Genomic DNA, 25,644 nt, shown 5'->3' with positions numbered 1-25,644 from the left:
ACAAACCAAATGCTATTATTTTTTAGAACTTTACTCACCTCTAAGTCCCCTAACGGTAAATAAATATAAGGGGTAGCGAGGTGGTACAGTAGATAAAGCACCAGCCTGGGATTCAGGAGGATCTGAGTTCAAATCCAGCCTCAGACACTGGACACTTACTAGCTGTGTGACCCTGGGAAAGTCACTTAACCCTCATTGCACAGCAAAAAATGAATGAATGGATAGATAGACAAATAAATAGACATGAATAAATAGATGAATAGATGGGTAGATGAATAGATAAATCAATAGATGAATGGAAATTAATGAAAATGAATGAATGAATGAATATAAGGTTATGAGTCAAATGTAGGATATCAGAGTGGACTTCATGAAAACAAACGAGATTTACTAAGACAGCAACAGAGCTTTAAAATGACAGCTCATTGCTAGCCAGAGAATACTCTTAATCTACTAATCATTTTCAGTTATTTATTTTCAGGATGGTGGACTCTTCTATCACTCTTTCCTTATGAAAGGACTATCATTCTGTGAGTTACAAACATTGATGAACGGTTTATAATTTCAAAATAAAACCACAGATGTAAAGATATAGAAGGGTTGTAGGATCATATATTTAGAACTGGAAGGACCTCAGAGGTCATCTTGTCCCACTCCCCTACCCCCCCGATCACAAGTCCCAACAACAACATCCCTGACAAGATGCCTCTGTTTGTCAGCTTCCAGTAACAAGACATTTGCCGCCACCCCATTAGTCAGCCTATTCCGATTTTGCACAGCTCTAATTATTAGCAAGTTTTTCCTTACATTGAGCTGCCCTCCGACTTCCACACAATGCTCCTACTGCTGCTTTCCTGGGCTAAGTAGAATAAGCTGATCCCTCTTTCAGAAAACAACTTCTCAGATATCTGAAGACAGTGATCATAAAGCAGGATGAAATCTTAAAACAGGGAAGGATTAGTTGCAGATGGTATGGAAGAGAAGGAATAAGGGGGTAGTTACAACCTGCTGCATGATGTGGGTAATGGCGCCTGTAGATGATGCAGGGATGGACTTGACCACCACCGAAGTCTGTGTAGCTGTTTGAGACTGGGCCACATGCTGAAGCAGAGTCCGCTGGGGCTGGGAGGACTGCTGATGGGGCTGGGAACGATGGCTAACTGCAAATACAGTAGGCAATGGTATTTCTTCAGAAATAACCACAGTATCTGAAACCACTAGTAGTTTTAAGCAAATGTACATGAGATAGTGTTCCTAGCCTGGGAGAATAGATGTTTGAATGATCATTCCTCCTTTTCTCCAATGAGGCTTATTCCATTCACCCTATTGAGAACATCAGTCCCATGCTGCTAAGCATTTGCTAAACTGAATACTTCCAAGACTAGTGTGGAACTACCAAGGCTTTCACTTCCTCAATACTCACTCCAAATTGAACTCCAAAATAGCTGGAAGTTTTTCAGAGCTGAATGCAGTGTAGCTTGGCATTCTCAGAGCTCTTAAAGAAGTGAGACATCATCATGGTGTAGTAGAGAGAACAGTGAACTTAAAGAATCAGATCTGGTTTTTAGATCCAGGATCAGAGAATTTAGATCTGAAATGGACCTCAGAGATCATCTAGTCCAAATCCCTCGTTTTACAGAGGGGGAAACAGAACTCCAGAGAAGGGAAGTAATTTGCCCAAGGCCTCAAAGGAAGTAAGTGAAAGAGCTAGGATTCTAACCCAGACCCTTGGATTCCCAATCTTGGGCTCTTCCCAGAGTCCTGGCTCACACACTTAACCAATGAAGTGGCCTAGACCTGTCACTTAGTGTCTTGGAGCCTCAGTTTCCTCCTTTAGAGAGGACAGGAGTAACAAATGATGCCTGTCCTGATTCCTCTAAAGAACTGTTGTAAGGAGCAAATGAGAAAACAGGGATTAAAGCAACTCTGGAAACTGGAAAGCAGTAATACATAAATAGGGAAAAATAAATGAGATGTGAAACAGTGGAAAATGAACTGTTCTTTCTTCTGACCCAGACAAAGCTCATTTGAAAATACAGGTTAAAGAAAAGAAGACTTTCTTTGTTAAAGCAATAGTAGGAATAAGTTAAAAGTTCACATCAAAAGATGTTCATCTATTTACTTTTATCAGCCTTGATTTAAAAATTTGAAAAACGACTGGTAATATCTGATGCCTGTTTTTCTACATAGTTTTAGAAATGTTTCATAAGGTATAATAAGAAAAGGGCTCTGAGACCGCCAGGAGACAGAGTGGACCAAGTATGAGGTATGGAACTTCTGTATACCAAAAGTCCATCATTTTTTCTACCTCATCTATATTCTGATGGTGCCCAGATGTCCATGTCTATATCTATATCTACAAAGCACTAGTTTTATTCTTGGAAAGGTTGTGCTGGGATATTTAGGAGGGAGACAAACATAAAGGAAATTAATGTCCAAAATCCCATTCATATGACATTAAGATTGAAATTTGAAACCCCTCAAGGATTCCAGCACAATGAGAACAGGGTTAAGCTAACTTTATTACATGTTACCTATATATGTAGGGGTGTATATCTCTATATATATGTATATATGTGTGCACATGTACATATACAAATACATATATACATATACACATTCATATATATATATATATTCCAGTGTACATTTTACATTATTAACATTAAAAAATGTATACCACATAAGATAAAATTGTTAGCCTACACATGATTACTGCTTTTGCATTTCCTATTTTAATAAACAAAGGAGAAGAATTTTATTACATTTCATATTTAACTGTGATGTAAACATATTTTTTAATTTATGTAATTTAACTAAAACTGGCATAGCCATATGCCCTCCACCCAAACTAAATATCTGGGTTAGAGTTCTCCTACCAGAGAGGAAAATCCATGAATGATGTTAAAATAAGCAGCCTACCCTAATGAAACTCTCTACTGAAAAATCAGGAGACATTAAAAGAAACGGGGGAAAAAATTGAGTATGCATCTGATAAAACCATGAGATAAAATGGAATGCACATCTCTGTCTCCATAACTATTAAGTTCATTTAAAACTCTTTGATTAATAAAAAAAATTGTTTTAATCAAAGTCTCTAAAACTGGGGCTATAACCACCATGATCACCACCCAAAACATTGTTAGCCCCCTCCAAAATAACTCTTAGGGTAGGTATGGCAGGGGAGACCACTGGCTAGGAAGTACATAGAACCAGATAGAGAAGAGGCAGCTGCATGTAGTAGCAATGGCACTGGATTCATCATCAAAAGACTTGGCTTCTAATCCTAGCTTTTCTACTTGCTAGCTAGTTGACATGGGCAAACCATTTTCCCTCTCCTTCCTTGAGGATCTCCTTTGTATCTAACAGAGTTGTTGAGAAGAAAGACTCCTGTAAACTTTAAACGCTACAGAACGTGGTCCAATGACGACCTGGTGGATTCCAATCCTGACACTTACCAGCTGTGTGGTAATGAGAACTAATGTTTATAGAGTACTTCAAGGTTTGTAGAGCACTTCACAGATGTTAACTCACTGAATTCTCACAACGACCATGGGAGGGAGGTGCTGTTATTATCCCCATTTTAGAGTTGAGGAAATTGAGACAGACAGAGGTTAAGTGACTTGCCTAGGGCCACATGGCTAGTAAGTCTTTGAGTCCGGATTTAAATTCAAGTCTTTTTGACTCCAGGTCCAGAATTTTATCCACTACATCACCCAGCTGCCTCAAAAGTCTCATTAACTTCTCTAAGGCTCAGATGCCTCATTTGTAAAGATGTGCACATAACCTCACAATGCTGTTTTGTGGAAAGTGTTTTGTAAATTAAGCATAAGATAAACATGAGCTAACATTATATCAATTTAAAGTATTACTATTACTACTAGATATTTTTAGTTGATAAAAAATCCTATTTTGGCCATGGTTGAGGAAGAAGGGGAAAGTGAAAAAGATTACAGTGTGGAAACAAGGAGAAGAAGCAATGATCCTGATCTTAACGGAGCCATGTAGATGGTTTAATCTACTAATTAACATGCATTTATTAAATGCCTACTATACCTAGCCACTGTGATGATTGCTTCTTTATGTGCCCTTTATCTTCTCATAATGGGCAATGATCATTTTTGAAAATGTCTTCTACTGGGGGCAGCTAGGTAGCGTAGTGGATAGAGCACCAGCCCTGGAGTCAGGAGAACCTGAGTTCAAATCCAGCCTCAGACACTTAACACTTACTAGCTGTGTGGCCCTGGGCAAGTCACTTAACCCCAATTGCCTCACCAAAAAAAAAAAAAAAAAAAAAAAGGAAAAAAAAAGAAAATGTCTTCTACTTTTTTACTCACAGTATATCTTGCCCCCTTTTATCCAGAGTTTATTTATGTTCTATCCAATCAAAGTAGATAGACTATACCCATATAAAGGATTTACTCTGACACCACAACTTTTCATCTATAATGCTACTAGAAAGAGAAGTGCACCACTTACCTAGAAGGGGAAAAGCAACCTCTGTTCCCTCATCTGTGCGTTCTGAAAAGGATAAAGGGGGAGGGGAAAAATCACAGGTCTTTTCTATCTTTACTATTATGTCATCTAGTCTATCCCCAAGCAGTTAGTATTGATCCCAAACATGCCTGCTACTGCTTTCTCAAGTCTTCTGTTAAATATCTCCAAAGAGTAGGCTTTTTTTAAAAAAATCATCTTTCCCTTAATGAATAGCCTATACTCTATTCATTATTTATTTACTTTCTTTTTTTTTTTAAAGCAAAGTTTTTACTAGATTTTCTCCTTTGGGTAATTTCAGCCCATTATTCTTAATTATGGCTTCTGGAATAATGCCAAATAATTCCTTTCCATCTTTGGTATTAACATCCTTCAAATATTTGTAGGCTTATGCTCCCCCTTAATCATCACTTAAGAAAACCATACAGACTCGATTCTTTAAATATTGCCTCATAAGTCATTCCTCCTTGCCCCTTAATTATTCACATTGCAATTCTCTGAACTCCCTCCAGTTTGTACAAACCTTTTGGGTAATGAAGTGTTCAGAACAGAAAGCAGTATTCCAGGTGTGGTCTCAACAGAGAGGGGGAAAGAGAAGCTATATTATCTTTCCTGTTTAACATTTCTGTATATGCCATCCAAAAATCTCATTAGCCTTTTTGTTGCCAAAATGCATTTTAAATAAATATTTCATTTGCTTTCCACCATAACCCCTGGGTAGTTAGGGAAATTTATGGCTAGCCAGATTTCCCCGTTATGTTAAATAACTGTGCTAGGATTTGTTTGTTTTTAAACAGTTACATCAAAATATTTCATTCAAAGAGGAACCTCATTTTACCACTTTTTTCTGCATCTGTGATTCTATCTATTTGGATGTGTTTATGATCATCTTACATCTTATATCACTCAAAAACTATGCTAACATACTAACTGCACTTTCCAAATGTTAATGACAGGGCATACTCCAAAAATGGTATGTTAGCACTGGAATACTACTGGAAGGAACAGATAAATATTTATCCTTTTTTTCCTTTTGAATAATCATTAATACCATGAAATTTAAAAAAATACAATCAAACAAACATTTTAGTGTCACCTATGTATATGGTACTGGAGGTATAAATGCAGCTACAAGACAAACCCTGTTTGTGAGGAACTTCCAGTCTAATGAGAGCTAAAACCCGATTTCCACATAGCCATAGTAAAAGGGAACATGAGCAGGTTCGAAGAGAACAGGTGCTTATCGAGTCTTGGGGCACGACTTTTTTGTCACTCACCAGTGGTGATATACTCAGTGACAAGCTCTGACTCCACCACAGCAATTGACGGACTCTCGGGAGAGCGCCGCTTTTCTTGGGCCATTTGAATAGGAACTGCCATTTGGCTCAAGTCAATAGTGGCTTGTCTTGGCTTGGATTCCAATTTCTCCTTCACTGTTCAAGAGAGTTAGAAGGAATTTCAATTGCAGTTCAGACAAATACCCAAACTAGAGCAGCACCTGGGAATATGGAACAAACATTTTTAGAGAAGTCCTGGAAGCTACTCAGGTAGTGGACAGAATAGGGAAAGATGACTTCTCAGGAAGAAGAACAAAAAGGAGGCCTCCTCTCCCTTCTCCCCTACCACTACCTATTAAGCAAAGCATGTTAAAGGAACTGGGCCATTTTGTCTAGAGGAGAGAAAATTTAAGGAGAATATGAACACTAATTTAATTATTCAAGAAGTCATGGTGAAAAGGGTTAAGATTTATTACAACAGGCTCCAAAGGGTATAAAAAGAGCAATAGGGGGGCAGCTAGGTGGCGCAGTGGATAGAGCACCGGCCCTGGATTCAGGACGATCTGAGTTCAAATCCAACCTCAGACACTTAACACTTACTAGCTGTGTGACCCTGGGCAAGTCACTTAACCCCCATTGCCTCACTAAAAAAAAAAAAAAAAAAAGAGCAATAGGTACAAGTTATAAAGAGGCAGACACACTCTCAATATATTGAAAAGCTTTCTAACAAATGAAGAGTAAAAGCTATCTAAAAATGCAATGGGTTGCTGGGAAGGGAAAAGGGGTTCCCTTATGATCATAGATTTAGAGATCATTTTGTCCAGCACCCTCATTTTACAGAGAAGGAAACTAAGACTCAGAGAGATTAAGTTACTTGCCCAGGGCCATATAGGTTGTAAGGAACAAAGGCGGAGTTTCAACCTAGGTCCTCTGATTACAAATGTAGAACTTTTTTTTTTTTACTATACATACACTTCAGGCAGGGGCCGGAAGGCTATTTGTTAGGAATATTATAGAGCAGATTCCTATTTAAGGGATACTTTTGAATAAGATAACTGAAATCTACTCCAAGTCTAAAACTCCATGAGACTGCTTCTGGTTCTCCCAGAAATACCCCTCATGACACCATCTGGTGTGATTTCCTTCCCCTTTATGTCTTCCTTGGATGTCTATTCTTTTTTTTTTTTTTTTTTGGTGAGGCAAGTGGGGTTAAGTGACTTGTCCAGGGTCACACTGCTGGTAAGTGTCAAGTGTCTGAGGCTGGATTTGAACTCAGGTCCTCCTGGCTCCAGGGCCGGTGCTCTATCCACTGTGCCACCTAACTGCCCCTGGATGTCTATTCTTAATTGCATTTGGCTAAAACGCCGGGAAACAAATAGATGAAATTTAACTCATGCCACAACTTTTTGGGATAGTCTTAACCTAGACTTACCATTTTGGTTTGTTCTCCGAAAACATAAAAAACAACCTCAAAAACAAACAAATAACAACTCAGTTTTTAACATAGTAGTATGTGTTAATGAACGAAAACCTACAATAAGAATAACAGGTGTCGCTCTCCTGCAAAAAGTTTTGTAGATGTGGGTAGGAAAGAAATGAAATAGAAGTAGGCCTCAGTAGGTAAAGGTGCATTCCCTTCTACCTAGGCCCATCTACTGGGTTTTGTGTAATAGGAAGGACTGGAGGCAGGAGAGCTCAGTCTGAGTGTCAGATCTGCCCCTAAGTAGCTGTTTACTCAGTTTCTCTGAGGATAATATAATGTTCACACTACATCATGAGTTTGTGGTAAGGATCAGATTATGTAAAGGACACAGGTGCTCTTTGGGTGTATAGCACTATACAAATATAAGTTGCTTTTATGATTTTAAATCTATGCTTAGGACCTTGGACTAGAAATGGTGTAAGGGCTAGGTGAGGTGGGGAGAAATTAATAAACTAGTGAAAGGGACTGTGTCAGGAAGAGTCAACCCAGAACAGATATGGGGTTATTGAGTCTTGTTCTAGACAAGGAATTTGGAGCCAGAGGGCAGTACACAGCTTGTATTCAACAAAGAGTAAACAATTAAATGACCATTCTTGGGGGTTCCTTAGTGACCATTCCCTGTAGTGATCCAGAACATAGCACTCTAAAGCTCAGAAGATTATCCCTGTGAAATACTGGGGACAAATGTAAACTTCCCAACATACCCAGTCTATCGATTGTCAGGCTCACTTTCCCTGTCTTTCTAACTTGGCAGGCCCTGTAAGAACTCATGGGCCTTGGGCACAGCCCTCAAGAAGACAGGATGACCACCATGCCACAAGGAAGCAATAGGCAATTCTGTGGAGACTGAAGAATACAACCTACATTAAACTAAACTAACCCCACAGAATTCTAATACGAAGGACTTGTTGAATGTTTAGTAAAGACAGAGAATCCTCTCTATAATTAGACTCACTAGACTTAGAATTCAATATAACCTAATGTCACACTAAAAGTTTTAGTAATTGAACGATGTTTTGCTACTCACTCAAACTACTAGAAGGCCCTCCTTTGTCAGAGTTCTACAGCACAGATCCAGAAGAATGTTTATATCAACATACAATTTCTCTGCCATAACCATAAAACATGTACAAACCAGAGTCTAACTACTAACAAGTTAGTATGTGCAGAAGAGAGAGTAGAGTTATTCTGCTCAACCTCAGAGGGCAGTCTTAGAAAAAATGGGGGAAATCAAATCAACCGATCAACAAGGATTTATGAATCAACAAGCCCTCACTATGCACTGGATGCTGATCAAGATGAAACTGTCCTTGAACCCTCAAGGAGTTCAGACTTTACAGGAAAAAAAGAGGGAGGCAGATTTCCATTAAACATAAGGAATGATGTTTTGGCAATCAGAAGTCTCCAACAAGCAGATGAGTGACCCTGGCAAGAAGGCAAGTACCTTGCACTTGAGGTCTTCAAGTGGAAACCATCGATCAAATAGGTTTCACACATCTCAGGAAGGGATAGGACTAATCAGACCTCTGCAGTGCTTCTTCATCGTGAGCCTAGGCTGTGAGGCAGAGGCTGTTACGGACATACTTTTAAGACTTCCAAATGGCTCAGCTAACATCAGAAAAGAGGGATGGAGTCCCTCCCATTCCCACTTCTCTGTTCCTCTTGACTGAAAATAGCAACTGTTCTAAATCCAATGCCCACAGTAGACAGGGTCCTCAGTGTTTTGGAATAGGGTTGTCATTGAGCAAGAAGGGGAGAGAAGACTTTTACTTTTTCCTTTCCTCTAACAACAGTTTTATTCTTTGTTCCTTTAGAGAACCTGCACGAGTCAAAGACAAACAGGTTGGATCAATGATGACAGGTGAGTACAGGGGAATGAAATAAGCCCAAGATGCAACAATGAAAATATGGAATCAGTAATATGTGAAGATAACCCATGAAGAGACGATGTGCTTCATTCAAGGCAGCATGTGGATTCATACCTGTTGTCTGCTGGAGTTCTAAGAGAGCTTTGATTGTTGAAGTAGCTGACTGCGATTCACTGGATACATCCTGATAAATTATAGTAGGGCTAGTGTCCATTGCAATCTCATGTTCTGACCAATCCTGACGCCGGGAAGCAATTACATGAACTACAGGCTGGGAATCTGTTTTACATTAAGTTATAAAAACAAAACAAAAAAATCTTCATAAACAAAGATTTTTGTATAAAATTATTGGGTTGTGTTTTTTTGTTGTTTTTTGGTTTTACTTTTTGGTTTTACCTTGATGTTAAGTGCAAATAACACAGAAGAGATATATTCAATATTATAAATTATAAAGCTAACTTAGTGTTTACTAACTTTAACTCATACTATATATGTGTGTGTGTGCACACATGTGTGCCTGCTCATATATACACATATATAGACATATATGTGTAGAACAAATTATTTTTATATTATCAAAATCTCTTCCTGTTTCCAAAAATGACTTGTGCATGAGAAGCGATGTAAGACATTATTAAGGATATGTGAAGCCAAAAAAAGAGGGCTGATCGTGTAACGACAAAACAACAGTTAGCCGAAGTGAGAAAATAGAACCCTGAAGACATTAAAAGAACCAGAAGAAAAGAATCCAGAAGACTGTGGGGATGCTCTATGGAAGATTGAACAATGAGAACTTTCTGGCAGTAAGTATATGGACAAGAGTTGAAGAAAATGAGGTAAAGAGAAAGGTTATTACCAGTGAAATTATCAGTCCATAAATATATTTAAAATATCTACTGAAATAGATAACAAAATTAATCAACAGTTCCTAATTAAATGTTTCTTCTGGGGTAGTAGAAAGAACACTGGACTGGGGCTCTACCTCGAATTAGTTACAAGACTGTTAGCAAGTCACTTCCTTCTCTGGGTCTAGAGACATCTCTAAAATGAAGTGATAGGACTAAATGAACATTATGAGTTCCTTTAGATATAAAATAATGTGATCTGTGAGATGGAGGTATTAGGCTAAATAAGCTGTACGGTAAATTTTGGTTGTAATGTTCTATAGTTCTATAATTCTGTACTATGTGAAGCACATGCTACATCAAAAGCAGACAAGTACAATGCATATCTCCTGCCCCATGGAAATGCCATTCCTCCTCAACTGTACAGCACTATGGCCCAAGGGCCACCCCAATAGCACCATAAAGTTTTCAACATCTGTCAGACACTGTGTGAACTAGTTGAAAGACGTTCCTATTTTTAACATTAGATCACACTATGTTTCTTTCAATGCTGTTTTTGAGTATGTGAGATATAGTTTTGTTTACTTGTATTTTTGGCTATGTCAGTAACTTCTCAAACTTTCTGGTTTGCTACATCCTATCTTTGTGAAGCTGGGTTTTTAGCAGCTGCTGTGACAAAAGCAAGCACTGCATGAAAATCCATGAGGAACAGGAAATGAGGGTGGCGATGTTCTATCTGATTCTAAGGTTCAAGAAGTTGAGCAGTGTCCAACAAATGCCCACATCCCAATAGTATTTGTGTTTAAGAATGAAAGAAAAATGTGGTTTTTTTCTTTCAATTTGTGAGAATTATTTTTTCAAAGAGATACAGAATTGTTAGGACATAAATATTTATTAAGTTGTTTGTTCCCAAGTACTTAATAAATAGAAGGGTTAGGTATTTCTTTTGGCCAAAGGGCACTACAATACTAAGACACTAAGGGGTGCCAGAAACCAAGAAAGTTTGGGAATTTCTGCTCTAGGGTCTTATGGTATTATAGAGAAAACAAAACATGCACACATAAAGATACCTAAAAATACACTATATCAAATAGTAATCAAGCAGTTAACATTTGTTGAATGTCTATATGCTATACTGCTTCAAGTTCTAGGGATACAAGGAAATGAAAAGGACAATCCCTGTTCTCAAGGGGCTTGCAGTCTGATGGGGGAGACAGTATGCAAACAACAATGTACAGACAAGGTATATACAGGTTAAACAAGTTATATACAGAGAATCATCTAGAGAATCATCAGAAAGAAGACACTAGCATTATAGAGGATCAGGAAAATTTTCCCATATAAGAAGAGCTTTTAGCTAGGACCTGATGCAAACCAGAGAAGACAGGAGGCAGAGATGAGGAGGTAGAAAATTCCAGGCATTTATTCATTCACTAACTGAGGCAGCAAGGTGTCACACAATTGCTACAGTGCTGAACTTGGAGTCAGGAAAACCTGAGTTCAAATTCTGACTCAAACGCTTATTAGATGTATGGCTCTGGGCAGGTCACTTAATATCTCTCAGTGTCAGTTTCCTCACCTAAAAAATGGAGATAATAACTGCACCTACTAGGATTGCTAGAAGGAAAAACTGATATCTGTAAAGTGCTTTGAAAATCTTAAAGTGCTCTATATAAATGCTTCTTGTTGTGTTTCTTGTTATATGCAAAATACTATGTTAGCTCCTGGGGGAGATATAAAGTTTTGAAAAGACTCAGTCCTTGGCTTTCATGGAGCTCATAGTCAAACAAGTTATAAGACACAAACACAGATAACCAGAATGCTAAATATCACATGCTAGATACATGGAGTTGCAAATAAATTGCCATGTGAAGTCCTGGGAAGAATTGTCCAAAGGGATCAGCAAAGACTTCATGTTTAAAAACAAGTGGCAATCCAGTTGGACTTGAAAGGAATGGGTAGGAATCCAATAAGCAAAGGGAAGGAGGGAAAATATTCCGGGGACAGGGACAGGATAATTTGAGCACAGAGGTAGAGCAGGGCACTAAATTTTTGGAGTGCAGGGGTAAGGGTTGGAAGGAAGTAGCAAAGAGCAGAATGGATCAAGGATATTCCATTCAGCACACTTAGGTGGGTGAGTCTCAAATTGGCATGAAGTGTTACTCTGAAGTGGAAAATGCCATTCTCATAGGTAACATGATGAAGCCAGAAATTCTAAACCTTAAAAGAAAAATCAACTGGATTCAACCCAGAAAACTGTTGCTGAAGATAACAGCTTAAAAGCTAAGCACCACTGGAATTAGGTAATTTTATATACATATACACATACATATACATACATACATACATACATGTACACACACACACACACACACACTCTTCCTCTGGCATATTGTATCCGAGTTCACATATTTTCTTCTTCCTTGAAATGAACCCTAGAAATGTACTCTTATTGTCTAGATTGTGTAGGAATGAGAGAAGAAAGAAAAGAGGGAACAGATTTCAGTCAGGCATCTGGTTATGATGAAAACAAGAAAAGATGAAAGGACAGGGAATTAGGAATCTGGTAAAGCAGTTCTCTGAACCCAGGGAGCCAAACCTCAGGGGTCAGAAGGTTTGGGGGCCTCTTTTTAGGCTGAGAAATCTGGGAAGATTCAAAAATTAGTAAAGGAGAAAGCACTGGAACCTGGAGTAAAGATCTATGGATTAGTTCCAAGAAGGAAGTGGAATCCTTGGGAAACTCAATTAAACCATCAAGACTTTAGGGGGAGGGATTGAATGCTTCAGAGAGGTAGGCCTTAGACAGGCCTTGAAGGAATCACAGGATTCAGATAAGCGAAGAGGAGACAGATAAATTAGTTCTGTCCCACATGAACTGACTTTAGAATCAGGTCATGGGATGGAATATTTAAAAAAACAACAAAAATAATAATAATGGCAAGCTTTCAATCCTCCAAGTACCATGTATTTCTGAAAGCTACAAAATTCCCCAAAGAGGGAAAGAGGAGGTAAAAAGACACTGAAAAATCAATATCAATACATAATGGAGTCTGAAAAATGTAATTATAGTTTTGAGAATTCTTTCTTTAAAGAATGTATTTTTTTCATAAAACTCAAATATCACATACTGTCTTCTGAGGATATACAACTTCCCTTTATTTGCAATTTTGACATTATGTGCCAATATAGGAGAATGAAGTTTATAATCAATGCTAATGGTCAATTCTGAATTCCATATGCAAAATATAATTCATATAAATTCTTCTAAGTAAACTGAATATGCAAAATTCCAAAGAGAGAATCAATAATATAGGGATCATAGGATTTAAATCTAGAACTTAACTCAGAGATTAACTAATCCAATTCTTGAATTTTACAAATGGAAAATTGAGGCCTGAGTTTGAGTGAATTGCCCAACAATGTCTATTAAGTAGGAGAGTCAATATTCAAACCCAGATCTTTTTACCTTAAATCTTGGGCCCCCCCCCTTTTTTTTTAACACTACATCATGGCTAATTCTTTACATACAGTCTAAAATTTCCAACTTCTGGAATGTTCTAACATGCTATGTATTTAATGGCAGTACCTGGTAATGCTGATTGGCAATGTGTGAGATTATAATCCAAATGTAGAAGATAATGCATATACCCAAATAGAAGGAAAAGTAAGGAGCACTAGACCAATATGAAACTATGAGAAAGAGGAAAAGGATAGGAAATTTCCAGATCAAAAAATATTTTTAAAAAGAATATAATGCCCAAATGAAATCTGCCATCCTTTTCCTCAGCAAATGTTGAATTACCAACGATTACACAAAGAATACTATAACCGACTCAGGAGTCCCATGTTAAAAGTGATTACTTTTCTCAGGACATATGGCATCTTGTCAATGATAATAGCGAAGGGATATGGAACCATGCCAAATGAGATCTTACTGAAGGGTCTATGGATGGGTGTCTTTCTTTCTTTCTTTCTTTCTTTTTTTTGGGGGGCGGGGCAATGAGGGTTAAGTGACTTGCCTAGGGTCACACAGCTAGTAATTGTTAAGTGTCTGGGGCCACATTTGAACTCAGGTCCTCCTGAATCCAGGGCCGGTGCTTTATCCACTACACCACCTAGCTGCCCTATATGGATGGGTGTTTCAAGAAGAACACACTGAGGGGAGACGAACAACTATTTTCAAACATCTTAATAGCTCCCTTGAAGAAGAAGGATCATACTTGTTCTGCTTGGCACTGGAAGGCAAATGTGGAAGAAAATGGAGAAAGGGGAGGAGTTACACAGAAATAGATTTTAGCACATATCCAAAAAAATAGAACAGGCTGCCTCAAGGATGAGTTTCCTATTGCAAGAAGTTTTTAAATAGCCACTGGTATACTGCTTGTCTGAGGTATCATAGAAAGGACTCATGTTTCAAGTCAGAGTATAACTAGATGAACCTGAGGTTTCCTCCAACTCTAGGATTCTATGATCCTATCTCCCAGTGCTCAGTATAGTAGAGGGTTTTACAAGATAGGAAAGCAAGAACTAAAATATTTCTGGTACTATTCAATTATAAGTTCCATTAAGGCAGAAAGGCAGCTTATTAAATTTTATTTAGTTTTTCCCCATAGTCTAATATGGGACTTTGCACATAGTAGGCACTTAATAAATGTCTACTCAATTGAATTGCTAGGAAACAATAAAGTCACAAACTCATCTGCCTGGGCAGAATGCACATTTTCATTTTTTTTTCTCAGAGGTTCACTTATGGTAAGGCCCAATCAGCATCTCCTGCCTGGCCTACTGGTGAGACTTATGTATTTCCTAAGTGTGTAGGTAAGCTTAGCACTGATTAAAGCGAGTCCCTGACTAGAAAGCGCATACGTGGACTGTAGTCCTAGCTGCCTCTGCTAACATAGCTGCATCCTGTTTGGGAGCCTCCAGGGAAACCCCTTTGGAGATGGCCCTAGCGCATTGAGCTTATAACACCTTTCCCTATGTTGTTTATATGATTTGTGGACTCTTCCTTTGACCTACCTTACTAGGGTCACTGACACTTACTTTGACTCTTGAGGCTAATCAGTCTCCTTGTCAGGACCCACCGCTGGCTCCCTTGATGCTGACAACTTGAGCACACCAAACCTTTGTCTCCAGCACCTCCCTTGAATTCTACGCTGACTATGCTTTTGCTGAATGCTTCACAGACAAGCCCAGTTCCCAAACTTTCCTTGTCCTGCTGCCAGGTGGTTGGTCCAAGCTCCAGATAGATCCCAAATGCCCCCAAATGATTAAGTCCACATCCATGAAGATGCTCAGGGACCCTGCAGCAGGACCAGGTCAAATAGAACACCACCAGAGTCACTCCATCTAGTCTTATCTACTTGTCATTCTTTATTCTCTCGACTGAAGGCAGACTCTGGACTCTCTGCATGAGAGAAAGCCCTATAACTTAGGGAGTTAAACGCACATTTTATTTAGTGGAACATCAAAAGAGAAGCACGAGATCTTCGAGGCAGAAGGGACCTGAGAGACTCTCTTTTAACTTGTTCATTTTACAGACGAGGACACTTGGTCAAGACCACAGAGGTAGTCAAGTCCTGGTCTCCATCATCTTCTCATGTATTCCTGTATAGCTCAAGGCAAATCTCCCCCTAGTAATTCTCTAATTTAGTGAATATTAAGACTACTTCAGTACAGAGAATTGGAGTACTGACAGTAGGTCAGCCTAATATGAGGGCCCAAAAATATCTCGGACCCATGTTTTGCAAGCATAAACTCCTGTCATGAAAGGAAGATGTGAGACACTCTCTCTAATCAGAGTCTGTACTTGATCAATAATAATAAATGATAATAGTAACTCACATCTCTATAGTGTTTCCCCATAAAAGCTTGTGAGGTAGGTAAATGAAGTATTATCCTCCTTTCACAAATGAGCACACTGAGGCTCAGAGGGAGGAAATGACTTCAGCAGAGTCATAACGTTGGCATTAGAATCAAAATTTAAACTCCAGGTGTTCCTGACTTCCTTACATCTCACAAAACCAGGCTATGACTTTGCCCATACCACACGAGAGAACTGAAGTCAACCAACAGGCCATGGATAGAGAGTTAACCAAGCCTAAATATAACACAACAGCCAAAGAAGTAAAGACAAATGTAGAACAAAAAATAGAAAAAATGTAGAACAAAAAACAGAACAAAAGGGTCTTCGGCCTCCTCTTGCATCACAGCTATTTGGTTATTCTTTTAACAGCCAGGTTACATTAATGAATCCCAAGAAATAATCCAAGAGTAAGCCCTAAATTCTTCTTCTCTTTTGGCCTACAAGGGCAGTCACTAAACTTCTGGAATGTGCATGGGTAATCAAGGGATATCCAGGCATGGGAAAAATTCTTATGGTGTGGTAGCAATGATGGGATCTTTAGAGAAAGGAAAATCCTGAGGTTCAGAAAACTTACAAAATAAGAAGATAATTTAGAATGGAAACTCAAGTACTTGGTGAATATAACTCCTGTAATCCTGTTGGCACAATACAACACTTAGTCTTCTATAATTCTGCCAGCCTTCATAAAATCATATGATCTAAAGATGAACTTTTACCTAGTCCAATCCTTCTCATTTGACAAAAGAGGAAACTGAGACCCAGGGAAGAAAAGTGATTTACTCAGGGTCAAACTGGTATTAAATAGCAGAGCCAAGGCTTAAATAAGCCTTGGTTCCTTGACTCCAGATCTACTGTTATTTCCACTGTATCATGCTGCATCCCTTTCTCAAACCAAAAATATAATATCCCTTTTACCTTTCCCCTGTCTGCCCCAAAGAAAAATATAGTAGAATGAACATAGGATTAAAAATCAAAACACACTGGCCCTATGTACCAAATCTAAAACTATCCTATTAGTCATCAAAACTATTTGGTATTGGCTAAGAAAGAGAGTGGTGGATCAATGGAATAGGTTAGGCACACAAGACACAGTAGTAAATGACCATAGTAATGTACCCTTTGATAAACTTAAAGAACCCAGCTTCTGGGATAAGGACTCACTATCTGGCAAAAACTGCTAGGAAAACTGGAAGACAGTATGGCAGAAACTAGACATAGATCAATATCTTACACTGTATACCAAAATAAGGTCAAAATGGATACATTATTTAGACATAAAGAGTAATATCATAGGCAAATAAGGAGAGGAAGAAATAGTTTACCTCTCAAATTTATGGAGAGAATTTATGACCAAATAAGAAATAGAGAATATTTGAAATGTAAAATGGATGATTTTGATTACATTAAATTAAAAAGGTTTTGTATAAACAGAAGCAATGCAGCCAAGATTAGAAGAAAAACAGAAAGCTAGGAAACAATTTTTACAGTTTCTGATAAAGGCCTCATCTCTAAAATATAGAGAAAACTGAATCGAATTTATAAGACTACAAGTCATTCCTCAATAGAGAAATAGTCAAAGGATATGAACAGGCAGTTTTTCAGATAAAGAAATCAGAGCTATTGCCATATGAAAAAAATGTTCTAAATCACTATTAATTAGAGAAATGCAAATTAAAACAGCTCTGAGGTACTACCTCACACCTAGAAGACTGGCTAATATGACAAAAGAAGGAAAATAATAAATGTTGGTGGGGCAGCTAGGTGGTGCAGTGGACAGAGCACTGGCCCTGGATTCAGCAGGACCTGAGTTCAAATCTGGCCTCAGACACTTGACGCTTACTAGCTGTGTGACCCTGGGCAAGTCACTTAACCTTCATTGCCTCACAAAATAAATAAACAAACGAATAATTAAATAAATAATTAAATAAATAAATAATTAAATAATTGAATAGATAGATAGATAAATAAATAAATAAATAAATAAATGAATGAATGAATGAATGAATAAATAAATAGCGGTTGGAGAAGATGTGGAAAAATTGGAAAACTAATGAATTGTTGGTGGAGTTGTGAACTGATCCAACCATTCTGGAGAACAATTTGGAACTAGGCCCAAAGGGCTATGTGGCTATGCATACCCTTTGACTTAGTAATACCATTACTAGGTCTGTATCCCAAAGAGATCATGAAATAGGGAAAAGGACCCATATGTTAAAAAAAAATTATAGCTGCTCTCTTTGTGGTGGCAAAGAATTGGAAATTGAGGGGATGCCCATCAATTGGGGAAAGGCTGAATTAAGTTGTGGTATATAAATGTAAAGGAATACTATTGTGCTATAAGAAATCATGAGCAGGCAGATTTCAGAAAAATCTGGAAAGACTTAAATGGACTGATGCTGACTAAAGTGAGCAGAATCAGAAGATTGTACACAGTAACAGCAACATTGTGTGATTAGCTGTGATATACTTTGCTTTTCTCAGCAATACAATGATAAGTCCGAAGGACTCATGATGGGAAATGCTCTCCACATCCAGAAAAAGAACTGTGGAATCTGAATGCAGATTGAACCATACCACTTTTATTTTTTTCTTTTGCTTTTCTTGAGGTTTTCCCCTTTTGTTCTGATTCTTTTTTGACAACATGACTAATGCAGAAATATGTTTAATGTGATTGTACATATATAACCTATATCAGATTGCTTGCTGCATTGGGGAAGGGGGAATGAAGGGAAAGAGGGAAAAAAATGGGAAACTCAAAATCTTATAAAAACAAATGTTGAAAACTATCCTTATATGTAACTGGAAAAAAATAAAATACTATTATGGGGGAAAAAAAGACTCTGGTCCTATCACTTACTGGTTAAATGATCTTAAGCAAGGGCATATACATCAATACATCTCTATTTCTTTATCCATAAAGTGGGGATAACAATCCTTGCTCTTCCTAATTTAAAGAATTATAGTTTTAAGATAAGGAAACCGAGAATCAGAGGTAAAAGGACTTGCCCAAGATCAAATAAGGTGTTTAGTAGTACCTCAAAAAATTATTGTGAGAATAAAATTGAATAAGACATATGAAACTCCTTTATATGAGCACTACCCTAATGTAATGTATTATCATAGAAGCAAATTGGTTTTATAGCCCACTTTGCCTATTATTCAGAATGCTTGGGCACTCTTCTGCACAGTGAAGAATTAATTACCTGAAGAAGATTTCAAAAGTGAGAGACATGGGGCAGCTAGATGGCGCAGTGGATAGAGCACCGGCCCTGGAGTCAGGAGTACCTGAGTTCAAATCTGGCCTCAGACACTTAACACTTACTAGCTGTGTGACCCTGGGCAAGTCACTTAACCCCAATTGCCTCACTTAAAAAAAAAAAAAAGAAAGAAAGAAAAAGTGAGAGACATGAGTTATGTTCTAAAGGACTTGTGATGCGATGAAAATAATGGGGAAAACAAACCCTCTCAAAGAAGTAATCTCTAACAGAATCACAATGTCAGGGCTAGACGGCACTTCAGTTTACAGATAGAGTTTATAGATTCAGTTTACAGATAGAGAACATCAGGCCAAAGAAAAGGTAGCACAGGTGCCCAAGGTTGCATCGCATTCTAATGGCAAATATAATAAAAACATAAGAAAAATCAGTAACTCAGCATTTCGAAATACCATAATTACAAAAAAACAAAACAAAACACTAGAGAGGTTTTCCCAATGTTACCTGCAAATGAGAAATTTATATTTGAAAACTGTTGGTTTGAGTAAGGCATGAACCAACAACTCAAAACACTGAGACTATACAGTATGTGGATGCAGGTATAATTCTCCTATTTATTCCTACATGGGAAACTTAAAATTTAATTTTATCTGGAGAAGAAAAGCTACTGTAAAGGCAAATGGGTTTCTTACCAAAGATGTTATAGTAAGTTCTAACTAGAAGTCTTTAAGATATCCACCTGCTGGTAAAGCCAAAGTGATAGTCATGCTTCAGGAAGGGTTTGGACTGAGTGACCTATGAGGTCCCTTCCAACTCTAAGGTTCTCTAATTTAAAAATAAAATATAGGGAGTATCTTAAAAACAAAATAAATAAATAAAATAGGGAAAAAAGCTTGTCTGCTAATCAAGTTAACAAGAACTTAAATTCCTACTATGTTCCAGGTACTATGCTAAATGCTGGGGATATAAAGAAAGGCAAAAAATAGTCCCTGATAAAATCTCTTTTTCAAGTACTATATAAATGTAGTTTACTATTTAAAAAAAAAAAAATGACGAGCAGGATGCTCTCAGAAAAACCCGGAAAGACCTACATGAGCTGATGCAACATGAAATGTACTGTATACAAAATAACAGCAATACTGTGAGATGATCTGCTGTGAATGACTTATTTTCATTTTCATTTTCATTGCTTATTTTCAGCAATGCAATGATCCACGATGACTCTAAAGGTCCTATGAAAAATGCAGTCTATCTACAGAGAGAGAACTGATGGTGTCTGAATCTAGATTGAAGCATAAATTTTTTTGTTAGTCCCTTTATCTGAAGTTTTGTTTTTGTCCGTTTTCTTTCACAACCTGGCTAATGTGGAAATGTTTTGTATGACTGCTCATGTATAGCTTATAATGAATTGCTCGAGTCCTGGGGGATGAGGGGGAGGGAGGAAGAGAATTTGGAACACAAAGTTTTAAAAAAAAAAATTGGTATCAAAATTTGTATTTACATATAACTTGGGAAAATAAAACCTAATGGGAGAAAATAAAAAAATAGTCCCTGATCTCAAAGATTTCACAGTCTAAATGGGGGAGAAAATATGCATACAACTACATATGACAAAATACATAGAGGATCTAAGTTAGAGATAATCAGCAAGCAGAGGGAAGGTATTAGCATTAAGGGAAACTGAAAAGGCTGCTTGCAGAAGGTGGGATTTTAGCTGGGACTTGAAGGAAGCCAGAAAGGCCAGAAAGCCGAGATGAAGAGAGAGAGAATTCCGGGCATGGGGAACAACCAATAAAAATGCAGAGGGTCAGGAGATGGAATGTCATGTTCAAAGAATAGCAAGGAGGTCGGTGTCACCATATTGTGTGAGAAGGCTGGAAAGGTGGGAAGGAGTCAGGTTATGAAGGTCTTTAAAAGCCAAAAAGCCAACAACAAGAATACCAGCATATGACAAAGTCCAAAAGATACTTTCTGGATTATCAACATTCTATTATATCTCACATAAAATAAGCATATAGTCAATTACAGCTGTGAATAGGTGATAAAGTAATAGTAGAGCCAGGTAGAGCAAATACTGGAAGATTTCATATTTCAGAAATTACTCAGCTGTGGTTTGAAGGAAAGGGTGTGTACGGTTGGAAAGACACAATAGGGTTGGAAGTGATATCTCAAAGAGAAATAGGAATGAGTATGGTGAAGCAGATACAAAAAAAAATCCCATTTTCTAGAGTGATTTAAAGTTTGTAAAGTACATTTCTGACAATAACCCATGAAGCAGACAGTGGAAGGATCATTCTTCCTATTTTACAGTTGAGTAAGGATGCAACTTTCCCATACAAGTAGAAAGTGTTAGGGCTAAGATTCAATTCCAGTTCTTCTGACTCCATTGCCAATGCACCTTCCACCAAACCATTAGGATTATATAATGCCAAACTAGAAGGGACCTTCGAGATCATCTAATCCAGTGGTGTCAAACTTAAATAAAAATGGTGGCCATTAATCTGTACATAAGGATCCCTGCAGGCCGCACCGTGACTTAGTTTTAACATGAAATATTATGTTTTATTGTATTTTATTTATTTTGTTAAATATTGTCCCAATTACAATTTAATATGGTTTGGGGCACACTTGAGATTGTTGTGGGCCAATGTTTGACACTTTTGAACCAGTCCACCAAGAGAGTGGAACTGATTGCCCAAGGCAAGTGACAGAGCTGGGATTCAAACTCAAATTCCAGACTCTAAGCTTAGTGTCCTTTTTCCACTACATACCTGGAACAGAGGGTGTTAAACATGGGCAAAGGGGAGCCAGGAGTACTTTTGGTAATTGGCAGACTTGAATAAAGAGTGAGAGGCTAGTTAAGGGCCTTAAAGGAATTTAATCTGATGAGGCAAGTTAGTCAAACATTTGCTTCTCTCCCTCCTCACCCATGGTCAGGTTTATCCTTCCTCAGGTCCAGGAATAAGGACTTCAAATAGCATTAGATTTTACCTATTCATGTTCTTCTTAACTACCCCTAACAGGCAGGAAAACAAATTTAACACTAATCACTTGGGAATCATGGCTCTAAACAGATATGAAACACCTGTCAAAAATATGATCTGAAATTTCATAGTTTCTTCATAAACACTGTCATACAGCACAGGAAAAAAATGTTTTCATTAAATTCTTGATACATCACATGGATTATTTCTAGCTCTGTGACCTTGAGTAAGTCTGTTCCCTTCTCTGGATGTAATTTCATCATTTGTAATAAGGGATAGACTAAATGATCTCTTAAAGCTCCTTTCTAACTCTTAATATTCTATGATCTTGCCTCTTATCAAACATTCAGACATGCTGAATAGACTGAGCTCCCCACTGTTCCCAATTAAAAAACAACAACAACAAACCTCTAAGAAATAGTTTTAAATACTTAGGCAAAAAGATAAAGGCTTAGACCAATTTACAGCATGGGACAAGAGGCCAGGACTAGGAGACAGGAAACCTGGGTTCTAATCCTGTCTCTGCCACTAAATTATAATATTACCTTGAGTAAATCTCTGAGTCTCAGTTTCCCATCTGTAAAATGAAGAGGTTGGACTCAGTAAATCACCTCCTAAGTCTATCAATCTATGAATTCAGCTCAATTCAGTCAGCCGACAAGAATGGAGTATGGGCTTATTATGAGCAAAGCATTGTGCTAAGCATTATAGAAAGAAAGACAAAAAATAAACCCGTTCCTGCCCTCAAGGAATTCCCATCTCTCCAGAAGCCAGTCATTAAGTTACACTTAGGCATTGTGGTTTAATGGAAAGACAGGACAAGCAATCCAAAGACCTAATGTTAGTCCTAGATCAAATGGGGAGTCTTAAGGCCAACAGAAATAACAGCAGCTCATTTGGGTAGCCACTGAAGATTCACAGAAAGCTCTCCTCCAAACACCTCTACGGGATAGATCGCATCAAGTTTTCTATCTCCTTTGAACCAGGGAGGAAAACGAGGTAAGTGAAAAGGCATGACAAGGTCATGGTGAGATGGCTCCTAAGGGTAAGAGCCAGGTTCCTAGCCATGCTCTCGGTCACCTCGCTTCTCTGAAATGGAGCCCCACCTCTAAAAGGAGAAGAATGGACTCTGTGTTCTCTATGGTATTTTTCCAGCTTTGATTCTGTATGCATTTATTTTGTTTGAGTAGTAGAAGCCAATTTTGTTTATCATCTACCAGCTTAATGGGAAATGATATGCATGCAGCAGTACTTCACTTTGATCTTCACAAGCAGTTATCCCACTTCAGCTGAGAAAGCTGAAGTTCACTAAGACTAAGGGGGAAAAAAGGAGGAATTGGAAGTGAAATAGCTCTTACCTTGGGAGCTTTGGGAGGATTCAGTAGAAGAGGAACTACTGTCTGTATAGCTCTGTGGCTCTTCTTTCACCTCCTGAACAGACGCAGTCCCGGCCTCAGCAACCCTGGAGGCTTGCTGTAAGGTTTCCGTTACAAGCTGTCTTGTTTGCTCACTAACAACTGTGGCTTGAAATGTCACTGGTTTGGGTTTGATGAGAACCTGGAAGAAAGGTAAAAATCTGTCCAGTTGCAATTTTAGAGCCATTTAAAGAGCTAAGCTAGTATTTAAGAAGGCTGAGCTTGCCCTGAATTCTTATTTTTTTGATATAAAACTAAAACAATGTATCTAATGTGTTTTATGCATAGTTCATACAAAACTATGGGAATGTAAGTTACTGTATATTTCAGATATAGAAACCCATGTCCAGCTTACCAAATAGCACATCTCTTAGGAAAAAAACAAACAAACAAAATTCCTCAATAACATGCTCAAGGAATAAGACTTAGTCTTGAATTACAAAGTGTTCGTTTTAAGCCAAGCAGGGTGAAGAATCAATAAATCATCAGAAACTCAATAAACATTTGAGGGATAATTACATTTTGTACCTACCATTCATCCAGTAGGAAAACAACAGTAAACAGAAATAGGGCAAGAGAGTAGTGAGCTGGTAGTCAGCAAGACTAGAAGTCTAGAGCCTACTCCTTTTAACTGAGTCACCATCATTTTCTTGACGAATCTCATAGCAGTGATGAGAGATGGTTTTGCCTCTCCTGAGTTGACACTTGGATGTGATTCTCCCAATAACTATGTGACCAAAGGCCCATCAGATCACCTCTCTAAGATCATTTCCTTACATGTCAAATGACAAGCTGGGGTAAGATGGTCCCTCACGGCTCTTTGTGGCATAATGTTCAATGTTCCCAGCTCTTTGCTTGCACCAAGACACCACTTTACAAGATTTCTTTGCTCTAAGGTCCCTTCTAGCTCTAGGCTTCTAATGTTCTAAGATCACTTTTTAGCTCTAACATTCTATGGTCTTTTTTCTAAGGTTTCTTCCTACTCAAATAATATATGAATTTGTGAATGTAAAGAATAAATATCAGAAGGAATAAGTAACTAGAAGATTTTGAAGATTAGGAAGAAAATTTTATATAATTTTGGGAAAATAATGGAATACTTGTAAATTTCATGAAAGGGACAGGTGTGTCACTTTTTGATTAAATAAAAAGAAACATCTTAGTGAGGAGGAAGAGAAAAGAGAAAATTTGGAACTCAAAATTTTATTTTAAAAATGAATGTTAAAAATTGTCACTAAATATAATTGGGAAAAAATGAAGTACTCTTTAAAAAGAAAAAAAGAGAAGATGAGAAAATATCCATTAAAAATTAAGTTTGGAAAAAAAGATATATGATCCAGCAATGTTATCAAAAAGTCACAAAATTGAAACTACCCTTTAATCCAGCAATCCCATTTCTTGGGCCATAGCCTAAAGATGTTATTGTGGGAGGAAAAAAGGACCTATCACTGACAAAATATTTGTAGTTTTTAATTTTAAAAGTGTAAAAACTAGGGGCAGCTAGGTGGCGCAGTGGATAGAGCACCGGCCCTGGAGTCAGGAGGCCCTGGAGTCAGAAGTACCTGAGTTCAAATCCAGCCTCAGACACTTAACACTTACTAGCTGTGTGACCCTGGGCAAGTCACTTAACCCCAATTGCCTCACTTAAAAAAAAAAAAAGTGTAAAAACTGAATCAATCTACATGACAAATAATTGGTGAGTAGCTGAATAAACTGTAGTACTTAAATATTAATGGAATAAGTATTAAACAAAGCAACCAAACATGAATACAAAGAAATATGTAGATATATAGATTGATACAAAGCAAGGCCGGAAAAATTCAAAGTACATACCAATTCAGACACCCACCCACCCACACTCCAATGGTATATCTTTTTAAACAGAATGCAACAAAACTCTACAAATACACAAATGAAAGCAATGAGAAGGGAAACACTCACTCAAATTGAGACTGTTATTATTTTGTTAAATATTAGGAGAGGGAGACTGGCCCTATGATTTCACTGCCCTAGTGAACTTCCAGTGAAGAGATTCCCTCCACTAGTGAGGGCTGGCACCTAGGATCTTAGAGAGTGGCCTAGGGCACTAAGAAGGTTAAGCAATTTGCCCTGGGTCACACAGTCAGTACATATGAAAGAGAGAATTTGATCCCAAATCTTCCTGACTTCAAGTCTGGCTCTTTTTCCTCTGTGTGTG

The 25,644-nt window shown here is 37.8% G+C and overlaps 1 protein-coding gene across 8 annotated transcripts in view; it reads right to left on the bottom strand.

Moving 5' to 3' along the window:
- EMSY (EMSY transcriptional repressor, BRCA2 interacting) overlaps window positions 1-25,644 on the bottom strand; it is a 100,073-nt gene that overhangs the window by 9,510 nt on the left and 64,919 nt on the right. For 7 of the 8 annotated variants that reach the window (XM_043995720.1, XM_043995716.1, XM_043995722.1 and 4 more), the window contains 5 exons: window positions 23,391-23,589; window positions 9,237-9,401; window positions 5,772-5,927; window positions 4,480-4,521; window positions 1,006-1,160 (listed from right to left, as the gene is read on the bottom strand). In XM_043995720.1, coding sequence (XP_043851655.1) covers window positions 1,006-1,160; window positions 4,480-4,521; window positions 5,772-5,927; window positions 9,237-9,401; window positions 23,391-23,589 — 717 coding nt within the window. The remainder of the gene's footprint in view (window positions 1-1,005; window positions 1,161-4,479; window positions 4,522-5,771; window positions 5,928-9,236; window positions 9,402-23,390; window positions 23,590-25,644) is intronic. The other variant, XM_043995719.1, reaches the window with a different exon arrangement.

Source organism: Dromiciops gliroides, chromosome 3, assembly GCF_019393635.1.
Source record: "Dromiciops gliroides isolate mDroGli1 chromosome 3, mDroGli1.pri, whole genome shotgun sequence".
Lineage (NCBI taxonomy): Eukaryota > Metazoa > Chordata > Mammalia > Microbiotheria > Microbiotheriidae > Dromiciops > Dromiciops gliroides.
This window is presented reverse-complemented; position numbering and strand designations above follow the sequence as displayed.